Genomic DNA, 12,363 nt, shown 5'->3' with positions numbered 1-12,363 from the left:
TAAAAGAAAATCTATGAGATAATGAAGTCCTACTGAAAATGATTTGATGGTCCATTTTCTCAGTTCCCCAAGGATGAGTAGCTGCTACCATTACACATGTATTAGGGTTGGTTCCTTGTATGTAATGGGTACCTTAGGGTATTACGGCTCCGTTCTCTCTGAGAATTCTGCTTGAGAATAGCTGGGACTTTTCTATAAGATTCTTCAAAGTTCTATATTCTCTCCAAGATTTCACTGAGAGCAGATGATTTTACCTATTCCTTCTGAGAACAATCCAAAACCACCCACAACAAACTTCAACTTCCTGACATAAAATCTGCAAATTCGTTTGCATTTGAATTCACCTTTCTCTTCTGGAGCAAATTCCTTCACCCTGCAGTTCTTTCCTACCACATCCTCCCTCCCAACTTCCCCCTCATTTACATCTTCCGTCTCTGTTCTTTACTGGATCTCTTTAATGAACATTAGATCGTTACTAGAATCATCTTTCCAAACTAAATTCTGACTGTTCTTCTAACTATTGCACTACACTTCACTAAATTTTTTACATTAAGTACCACTTCCCACTCATTTCACAAACCAATGAATCCCAGCTCCCCTTGAGGTCATTAATTATCTCCACTTAACTAAGTCCACAGGTCCTTTCCCAGTCCTTATCTCATGACCTTTCGGCACCTTTTAATAGTAGCAAGCATTCCCTCCTGTTGAATTTCTCTGCAATCTGTGACACTACCCTCTCCTCCATTGCTTCTTGCCCCTCTGATTCTCCTTGGTCATCTTGCTGGCCCTCTCCCCTTCCTCTTAATCACTTTCCATCACTCTCTTCCAGTAACCTCTTCTCATTAGTTTTCTCTTTCAGTCTTTTTATCCATTACTATGGCTTTCAATCACCATGAACCTCAATTTGTAAATCCTCTTTTCCAGATGTATATCCCCAACTACCCACTTCAAATTTACACTGGATGTTTTACAAGCTTATCAAATATAACAAGTCCCAAACTGAATCTTTTATCTTTATAATTTTTTAACCTGTCTTTTTTTCCATTTCCTAACTAAAATTAGTCATTTTTCTCCATCCTTAAGCTATTATTCTCATTCCAATTTTTTCTTACTCAGTGCATTCATATAGCCACTAAGGGATCAACTGACTTTCTTTCATACTCTTCTAATTGATATGAACCAAGTCTGATGATGTCTTTCCCCTTCAGTTGCTTCCCATAACCTAATAAAACTGTTCATAATCCATCACCTACCTAGTATACAGCTCTGTTCTCCATCTCCTCCTACATTACAGTCATCTGGAATTTCTTTTATTTATTTATTTGTTTATTTATTTATTTATTACAACATGATATTCCTCTTTCTTTACCTCACATATGCTAGTGGTTGACATTTGGCTATGTCAGAAACATTTTTAGTCGTCACAGTGGAGGGAATGAGCTACTACTGGAATCTAGTGTGTAGAGGCCACACATGATATGATGCTACTAAACATTCTACAATGCACAGGCATTACCCACAAACCGAACTATCTGGACCAAAATATCCATTTACTGAAACCAAGAAACACTTACTTATGCCCATTCCATCTTTCTGGACCCTTCTTCTTCGCTCTTTCCTCACTCTCCTCTTCTTCCAAACTTCCACTTGTTTTTGTTCTTTCCTCAAACATTATTTCCTGTGAGAAATGTCCTTAACCCCCTTAACACCATTACTCCCATGATATCCTTTATAATGTCTAATAATCACTTATTCAAGGTATGTTTTTCTGCTACTCTATAAAGTTATGTGAGGGTGGGACCAAATCTATTCATTTACTACTTTGTGTCCTTGAACCTGTAATATCACACATCTGTTTTTTAAGATCTTGGCCACAAATTTTTTTTAATAGAGTTTTACTTTGAATTTTTTAAAAAAGCAAATAAACCTCTCAGCCTCATTTTCCTTAGCGGTAAATTAACAGTGCTAGCACGTATTCTCCCTACCTCACAGTTATTAATGTTCAAATAACCTGAAGTAGATTCAGGTTTGCCCTGAATTTTCCATGTACTAAACAAACAAGGAAGGTGACCAAATACAAAATACTTTTTAAAATTTCTATTCTATTATGCAAATATTTTATTGTCATTTTTAAAAAGCATTTATTTCTAAGCTTTGAGAAAGCCCTTTCTTAGTCATTTTTCATAAAAGTGCATTATTATTCCTTCAGTTTCTGTTGTAAGTATATAGGCTTTACAGTCTACCTAAATTTTATCCTACCCTTCTTAACTTTATTTACAACAGAATTTATAGTGTATTCTCAGGAGGATAAAAGAGGCTTGAGAAACATTTTTCTCTTAGTATCTATGAATCCAAACATGCCACACTCATGTCACCTGATGGCTCACTCACAACCTCAGCCTCTCCAAACAGGGAGAAAGAACACCTGAGAGAAATTACTTACAATGCCTATTGAACTAATCCTTAGCGAATCAAAGTGTATTTCTAAATCAATATTTTTGCAGTTTCACAATTGTTTATATAATAAAAAGTTATTATTCCATTGATTTAAAAGAGCAATCTGGAGAAGTTTATTATATAATTAGCCATTAACTGCATTTAAACTACTGGAAAGAAATTGGTCATTTCAGAGGATCAGGGGCTTTTGTTATTTCTTAAGATAATGTGCTCACATCATTTCATCAAACTAATGGAGTTACACTTTACCTTAGGTCTGGATTTACCCTGCAACACATTGTCATGTGCCCTTGGTTCTGTGGCACCTTGTTTTAATGATTAGTTAAGTTGAGGATAATGAAGGCCTTATCATCTGCCTAATTAGCCATGCAGTCCCTAATGGTAGTCTAACTCATTTAGATAAAGTCAGTTTGCTGATCTGTTCTTTAAGGAGGAGGCGGAGAGGAAACAGAGGGAGAAAGATTATATACAAGAGTAGTGTGTGTGTGTGTGTGTGTGTGTGTGTACAAAGTAGTAAAAAAAATAGTATAGCATAGCATTTGGACCTTCTTGATAACTATTAAAGTTTCTAAATGGGCTCAGTCAAATACCCATTCTATTAATACCCTCAGCTTAGGCTTTTTGTTTATATTTAAGTGGAAACTTCTTGAATCATGAATTAAGGAGTGCTGAAAAATTATCCCTCCTAGGTTAACTGGGAATTGTCATTAGGTCCATGTAAAGATTCATTTATTGTCCTGAATCTGACTGAGCTGCATTGACGTCCTCAGTTATTGAAGTGGCTCCTAATAAATAACATTTACTTCTACATTTGCCAACCAGGATGATTAATATATATTGCTGAATTTGTAACACACTATAGCAGATGTAAAATAGAGATGAAAATAATTCTTACCTCATTCTTCAGCTTGCTCCCAGAAAACCTTAAAAATCAGCATATTTTCCATTAGTTCAAAAAGAAATTAGAGTTATAACATTCAAGGAAATACAATGAAACTAAAGAAGTAGTAACTTCATAACATGATTAATGAAATAAACTGCAGAAATTTGTTTTTTTTCTAAGGAACTCAAACATCTTTCTCAACTTTAATGATATGTCTTTTAGGGGAAAATAAAATGAAAGGTATTTATGGAAATCAGGTAAGAGTTGGGGCAAGCAAAGAACACTAGATATTAAAAAGTGTGTATGTTCCAGCCTGTATTTACATTTTATAGAGGGTAGAGGACAGTAAACTTCCACTATGTTCATTATAATATAAGAATTTATATTATATTATAGTATAGCTCAAATGATTAAAATTTCTTTTTCATAAGATAGTTTATTTTAAAAAAATAATTTCTTTTTTTTTTTAGAGCTAAGAGTAATTCTCAGTAAATCACACCATAAGGCACTCTCAGATGCTGTGTTAATTATTCAGTTTTAGTATTTTCAAAAAAATAATTTAATATTATCTTTTATTTAATTGGTTGTCACCCCATTTATTAATAACCTCTTTATGATAGTTAATATAAGCTTAGAGCAATGGAATCTTTATAGTCATATGTTTTTCCAATCACAGACCCAAACAGGCCAGCAGCTTCATCTTGGTAAGGTTTTGCTCAAAGTATATGTAATTATGATTATTATAATAAACTTCTCATATTGGTATGTTAGTCAAGCACATAGATCTTTAAAACAAGCTGTCTCTGAGGGAAAAGCACATTTTTTCTGCTTTTATTTTATTAAATTCAGGCTGAATATAGAGTAAGCCTTATGAATAAATACTAATTGTAAAACAATTCAACTTCTTTGATTTCTCTTCTGCATCTCTCTGGTACACTTAGTTCACCATTAATTTCTCACTAATTATTACAAATCACATACTTAGTAATCTAGACTACATAATTAAAAATGCCCATACAAAGTTGACAACAAGGTTTGATGATTAAAAGGAAACATTTGATAAGCAAAATTAGAAAGCCATTTATTTAATAGATATCATGCATGCTTGAGAAAATGCAGAGAATTTTTCTTGAATATGGTGCAACTCTACCTTGTCAGGCCCTTTCCAGAATAAACGGAGTGGTAATATGCACTGCTCTCTTTGATGCCAATTCCATAGTAATGATACCTAGGATGAGGACAGGAACCAGCTCTATGTTAATGAAGCAGCTTGTGAAGGAGAAAAAGAGACTGAGCTATAACTGAAGCAGCTACAGTAAGAAGTGCCACACCTCATGGCCTTCCCTGTGAAGCACCACTGCCCACTTGTTTGCCTATTTTTCAATTTACATTCATCCAAGAGAAGAAAGGAAATCAAAGGAATGAGCAGATTTCCACTGTACTCTAACCTAACTATGTCTTGAAATGTCATTTCTTGTCCTCACCATCTCAGTTTAAAGTGGACAGAACAATGAAGGATCTAAGTTTCAAGCCCTGTTTTCTGACCTTGAAAATAAAGAAAAAAACTTGGTAAGTAGTTCCAATTCTAAATATTTTCAGAGCCCAGGACACGAAAACAATTGGAAGTCCACAGACCATATATTTGAAAAATATAAATAAGCTAACAAAGTGCTAAATAAGCTATTCCTGCTCCCCTCAATTGACAATTTACCTCCACAAGGATCTTCTAGGCAAATCTGAATTTACAATTACTGGAGTTATGTTTGGGAACAACCCAAATGGTGGGGGGAACCCATCCTCATCCCACTTATTAGCCCTTTTTTTCTTTTTCTTTTTCACTGTGAGGGGACTGCACGCATAAGATCTAGTCACAGTATCCACAAACAGCTGCCCCTGACCATTCTTCAGTCTAGGACTATGTACACTGGTGGCAGTGTGGTCTCCTGAGGACAGACTGGGGACAAGCCCTGAAGAGATGGAGAGTGTATACCTGGGTGTTCAGATGGGGAATTGCGGGCTCTAGGTACCCCAGAAGGAGGGTGTGGTCATTCAGGCTGTGGACTGCTTTCCCCATTGAGAGAATAACAGTGTGAGGACAGTCAGAACAGAACTCTCTGGTGCATGAGGCCCAGAGATAGGTTCTCACTCCCTCCAAGGGCAGGACTGTGGCAGCAGAGATGCCTCTATTGTCTGGGGATTACTTGATTTAGAGATTTGCACACTTTAATATTATAAATATATATGTATAATATATTTTCAAAAAGAGCTGTCATAGTTAAGAAACAGTAATGTGGAGTGATCTAGACACATGAACATATGTTATGACTGTGGCAAACTGGGAAGAAGTTTTCAAATCTTCGGTTTTAGTATAAAGATAATATTAATCTATTAATTTGAACCAAGGAGGATTATAACTGCTACATTTACAGAATAGGAAAAAAGATCCTATGATATATGAGGGAAAAGAATCTCTAAGTTATATTAGAAAAAAGAGGGCAATGCTGGAAATACAAAACTTATTAAAAACTCAGAAATATTGAACTGATTTACATCTCTAAATAGAAACTAAAAGAAGCTTATTCCATAGAATTCATACTGAAAAGAGCTATGTTAACAGAAATAGTAAGGGAAATACTTATAATTAGCAGATTTCCTTGTAGTTTAGATGATATTCATCCACATATACTAGTAAAATTAGAATTAATGAACCTGGGCTGGAGTTGTGGCTCAGTGGTAGAATGCTCGCCTAGCACATGTGAGGCACTAGGTTCAAACCTCAGCACCACATAAAAATGAAATAAAGATACTGTGTCCACCTACCATTAAAAAATAAATATTAAAAAAGAATTAATGAACCTGAGAGTCTGTTATAAATATTCTATACTTTATTAGATTTTAGAACTAAGATACCAAAGATATTTGAAAACAAAGGAATCTGTTATAATGGAACAACATTATAATTTCATGTTCTTTTACAAAGCTCATTCTTTGTTCTATAGACCATAATTTAAATAACTATACATAACACATTTGCTAAAGCAATATATATTAAGCATTGCTTTAAAAGTTGATAAGCTCCTACTATAATAACCTCAATTTTCTTGTTTCTTGTCTCTAATTTTTTTTTCAACGTGCAAATAATATCCTACCATAGTTAAAGCAGTTTGCTATGCAGGCTGAGAAGAAATTACATTGATTTCATAAGTGGTTGACAAAAGTCATGATAAGTCATGAGAGGTGACCATAAGTTCAATAAACAGAGTTCATGCTGTGTCTGACCCCTATGCTAGCTGTCAGTACAGTCATGAACAAAATGTGGAAAATCTGGTCAGGAAAGTCATGCTTTTGAATGTCACCCTGTCCATGGCCTCCTGAACCAGAGGCTTGCACTGACCACACTAACCAGCACTGAGGCAAAGTTTACTTCTACTTTTTAAAACCACCTGATGATCACATTTTTTTTTCAAAAATGACAGCATCCTTCAGGACCCAATAAATATACTATGGATTTGTCCTCTTTTTTCTTACTTTTGACTTTTAAGGAAAGAGTATTTTCATTTACACAATTTATTTGTTCCTTAGTTTTATAAAATGACTGCTGTTGTCCCCCTCATCTCTCTCCCAAACATTAGAGAAGACTATTTTTACAAACAAAAATATTTAATGCCTCCACCTGCATTCAGAATCAGTATTTTGTATCTAGTGAAAAAAAATCTTTTTTCAGTAATATATTTTATTCATACATCAAATGAAAATGACACTGTCAATCCAGACACAAAGGAAGTGACTTGGTTAACTACATTCAGCTCTACAGCAATGACTCATGATTTAAATATGTTGATGTAGGTGAACATGTTCTATCAATAAACTTTTATAAGTGTGCCAGGAGATAAGCAACCATTGAAAGAGTGTGCTCTCTTTTCTTCCACTGTGTTCATTGCTTATTGTGCAATGAATTAAAAAAGAGGTAGAGAATGCTCTCTGCCCTGAAGGAGTTGATAGTCTTCTATGGAAGAAAAGCATGAAAAAAAAAAAAAAGAATCACAATACAATTGAAGTAGACTATGATAGATAATAAATAGTTACCATTTATGGATCACCTATTACATGCAAAAAACTTAAGTGTATTTATGACCTCAGTTTTCCATAGCGTGCAAGTAGAATATATTCCAGTTTAAAAACAGACATTCAAAAATTATGTGCTTTATTTAAAAAGATTATGTAAAAATTTATGGATTTGAAATAAGAATTCAAACCCACAGTTTCACAGAGCACAATTTCCATAGTGCATGTGGTCTCCACACTCAAGATGGTGCAGAAGGAATATTTAATTTGTCTCTCAAGTTTGTTTACTATTGGAAATTCTAAAGTGAAACTGGGACACACATTTTTCTGGTTCCTCATGAGTTGTAGTAAACAGAGCTAAACATGAGTCATTAAGACCAATACCATTGATCTGGAGGCTTAATATTTGACATTCCAAATATAAACAAAGCCTCCTTCTAGAATGTAAGACTCCCATAATAAGTCAATAAACATCCATTGAATAACTGCATGAATAATATGAAGAAGTTAAAAATAATAATGTAAAGGAAACTACAAATTCTGTCAAAGATATGCATATTTTACCACCACAATTTGGAAATTTGGTTGAAAATCTCTTATTTAACATGATGTAAGGAAGTGTACTAACTCGTTTAACCCTACTACAAACACTATAAAATCTTATAATTTACTTTTAGGGTTACTTGTACTCTGTAAGTAGCTTATGCTTTACATGATGGTGCCTCTGTTTTGTTGAACTGTCCTCTGGGAATACCCTTCTACCAACACGTCCTCAATTCTTACCCATAACTTTAATGTATGAAGTTTGCCTGGTTTCTCAGGCAAAACCAATCTTTCTGTTCCCTGAACTCCTCTCTTGGTCTTATCCCATGTAGCATTTTCCCTTGTGTCACTGGTATGTGTGTGCAAAACTTTCACCTTCCCTGATAAACTCTAAGATGTGGAGGAAGAGAATTTTATCTTTCTCGAAGTTGTATCCCCCCATTAGAAATTATAGTTAAAAAAAAAAACTTCGAATATTTATTGAGTTAGTCAATGTATTCTAGGAATTTGGAAATCAACAAAACTAAACTTTTTTAAAGCCAGTAGTTTTCAATTTATACCGTGCATTTCCATGGTAACAGTAAAATACTAGGGTTGACCAAAAGTTGTAGGGATAAATATTCTATACAAAGGCATAAAACCAATATATTTGGGTGAAAAGACCATTGTTAGCAATACAATATTGTGCAATGTTTTGTCAATATTTTGCAATGATTGTAATACTCCGGCACATTTCATACCCAGGTTCTTCTTGAGCCAATAAAATAATCTCTCCCACTTAATCTTTCTTTTAGTCTAACTAGGTACATGTTGTCATCTCAGGGATGATTTAGTGTCTTTCAGAACAGAGAAGAGATAAGAAATGAGCTGCTCCTTCTTCCTAGCAGCTAAAGATAAACCTCATAAAACTGGGAAGAATGAGTTCATGAGGAGTACACGTGGATTTTTCATTCCCCTTGCAAAATTTTATAGGACTATTCTGTTGTTAATAGATTTTCCTAAAACAAATCTTGCTAGGTAATGTTTTCCAGAAATATTCCAATATAACAAGAACATATACTGTGCCTGTTAAATAAAAAATGAGGTTTGCTTCACTGTAGGACAACTAGCTATTTTAATTTGTACACCTATCTGGAGCATGACTTATAGATTATTCTGAATAAGGTTTTCAAGCATTTCATAATTCTTTCTCCCTTTATGATTATTATACATATTTTTAAAGATACATGATAAATTCTTTATTAATCTTGAGTATGGTTGGCTAATTTCTCCAAGAAACTGTTTCCATCATCAAAGTGGCCTTTCTAATTATCTAATAAATTTATGTTCACTCATAACCATCAATTGTCCCTGGTCTTATGCCTTACATCAAGAGGTAAATTTCATTTATAATTTATGAATAAAGAAAAAATTAATTAATGCTGTATCCGGATTTTAAAGTAAACATGGTCTAAAACTTGAGATTTTTAATAAGACAAATTTAATTATTGATACATTTTTTAACAACTAAAATATTTACCTTGTGTCTAATACTCTTCATCTCCTGATCAATTAAATTTGTAACTATATTTCTTCTTTTCCATTTCAGCCCTTTCACAGAATTCCTAAAACATATGTTTCCACTGAGCTAGTAGCCCTGATGTTAGTTTACACTACACAAATGATAACTGATAAGGAAATGATGGGATTAAGCTGTTCAGGGACTTGCAATAACTTGTTATGATAAGAGCAGCTGCCGTATCAGTTTTATTAACCCACTAAATCACTACTAATAAATAAGATAATAGCTTCTGTCCATCATGTCTAAAAACCAAGATTTGGTTGAATAATGTCTATAATAAATTAAAATGTAACCTCAAATCAAACAGTCTACCATGTGCATGAAATCTAGTTGTGGGCTCAGTTATGTTCTCCCTTGCTTTGTTAATCTATTCTGTGTGGGGGAGTGGGAATACAGGCTCTTTTTGCTCATCATTGTACCTATATAGTGCCTAGATAGCATTCCTTCTCAGTTAATGCTTTTTAAATAATTAATATTAATAATGAGAATTATTTGACAGCTGGTATCCTACCTTCCAATTCTTTGTATCCCAAAAACTCTGTAAAACTATGCTTTGTACATCAATAAAAATATGAATGGGCTAAATATGCAAGAATTGTTCTTCATTAATATTTTATTGTACCCATCAAATTTTTTAATTATTATTTATTTAAAATCTAACTTTAAAAATATTACAGAGACTAAAATCAGGTATATACTTTTGGCATTGGTGGAAATCAAAAGGAAGAAAAGAAAAAACAAGAAAGTAAAGTCAGTGTTGAATGTATAATCTGCCATTGGGTTGCTGGTTTTCTTGGCAGGGAAGGCATGGTATGAGTAAAAAAATGGATGGAGTGTAAAATTTGTGTAGTGTAAACCACACTTGTTCAGTGGTCTGGAGTGAGGCTTTCTGATACCTTGTGTTAATCTTTATAGGTTTTTGTTTTGTTTTGTTTTGTTTTTTAATATTTTTTTTTAGTTGTAGATGGACACAATATTTTTATTTATTTATTTTTATGTGGTGCTGAGGATTGAACCCAGCACCTCACATGTGCAAGGCAAGCACTCTACCACTGAGTTATAACCCCAGAAGTGGTTTCCTATTTGGAACATCAGACTTACCAGTAGAAACAGAACTATTTCATTTTTATTTATGTATATTTTGATAGTATATAATATTTGGGCCTATATAGTGATTATGTCCATTGTTTTTTTATTTATTTTAATGGATCTGCTTCTTTTAAATATTTTATTTTTTCCTTTTAATGAACAAAAGTTTGGCTCATATTATTTAGTTAAACTTTTTTCTCTTTTACTTTTTAATGAAGGGAAGAAATAGCAGAACCTGTGCCAAAGACAGAGTTGGGAGAATGGGTCACTGTAAGAGCCAGTTATTTCAGAATTTAGAAAGACAGGACTACAAAGTAGACACAGAATGAACTCTACTAACCATCTCTTAGTCACATAAATCAGTGTTTTCCAAACTTTGGATTTCATTCTTGGACCAGAGCAGAGGAGAAATCTTGAGAGTGCCTTTGGTCCATGAACCCAAATATATCTAAGGTCTGATTCAAAAAACTATGATGTTGCCTTGTGCCCACAATACAGAAAAGTCTTTTAAGTCAATCATAATCTAAGATAAATTTTGTCTGATAGTCCCAAATGAAATGATTGGACATACTCAAGCTATTTTATGAAAATTTAACAAAAATTAAAAACTTATTTGTAAGTAATCTTTATCAGAAGTTATATAAATTAATATATTTTAATATTGAATCCAACAAAGTTGAGGTAAATAAACAATAAAGTAGGATACATCAATTTTAAAATGTTATATAATAATAATTTATAATTATAATAAAATAAATCATTATACATTCAATAACAGTATGTTTAGGGTACTATACTAAACACTACAAGAAAAGCAAAATGTTTTATGAAATTTGGAGAAATTATGATTTCCTGATTCTCCAAGGTATATGTACTTCATTTATATTTCATTCAATTGTTCACCGTTCTGTAGACATAAAAATGTTTTTCATAAATGTGAATTTATAAAATATTAAACAGTCTAGAAATGATGATACATATGAAGATAACATACTAGCAGAAAAATATTTAGGACAAAAATTAAAAGGCAACAGTGAAATTTCATAGGTGCTACAAATTTACTTTTATATAAAACATAAATACCTCCAAATAAAATTTATGATTGAGGTTTAATAAAGTGCTATTATCTTTTTGAGGAAGAATCCAATATATTAATAAATTTTAAGAACTGTTCATTTAAAAAAATAAAACATACTTCAAAAAAATCAAAATTTCAATTAGTAATAATTGTTTTGTGAAACAACTGATATGATGCATGGTGTGTCAAAGTACATTCTACTGTCATGTATAACTCATTAGAACAAATTTAAAAATTACTGTAAAAAATAAATTATAAAAATAGTAAAAAAAAAAAAAAGAAAAAAAGAAACAACTGATATGAAAAAAAAGGTAGGTTTTTTACTTTTAATAGTTGACAAAGCATAAAATTTAAAGTCAGAAAAACATTAGTATAAATGCCAACATTGTTATTGGGTAGTATCATTATGGCCTTGGGCAGGTTAATAATCTTTCCTCATTTGTAAAATAAACCAATTCCTATATTGTATCATTACTGGAAAGAGAAATGAGTACATGTGTATATTTGTGTATTATTCAATAAATAATAACTTTTAATTATATTGTCAATTTATGAATGCACTCAGTTACTAATGTCTATTTTTAAGGATATTGAAGTTAAAAGCATATTATTCCTCCATTCATTCCTATACTTTTCTCACTTAATTCTCACAACAATTGTTTTGAGATATTCTATACTCACTTCATT

General features: G+C 32.6%; 1 protein-coding gene across 1 annotated transcript in view; it reads right to left on the bottom strand.

The window, feature by feature from the left end:
• RFX6 (regulatory factor X6) overlaps positions 1 to 12,363 on the bottom strand; it is a gene marked incomplete at both ends in the record, with an annotated part of 50,800 nt that overhangs the window by 29,118 nt on the left and 9,319 nt on the right. The window contains 2 exons of the mRNA XM_081295440.1: positions 3,353 to 3,380; positions 4,491 to 4,568. Coding sequence (XP_081151566.1) covers positions 3,353 to 3,380; positions 4,491 to 4,568 — 106 coding nt within the window. The remainder of the gene's footprint in view (positions 1 to 3,352; positions 3,381 to 4,490; positions 4,569 to 12,363) is intronic.

Source organism: Spermophilus citellus (assembly GCF_964194105.1).
Source record: "Spermophilus citellus genome assembly, chromosome: 5".
NCBI classification, from domain to species: Eukaryota; Metazoa; Chordata; class Mammalia; order Rodentia; family Sciuridae; genus Spermophilus; species Spermophilus citellus.
This window is presented reverse-complemented; position numbering and strand designations above follow the sequence as displayed.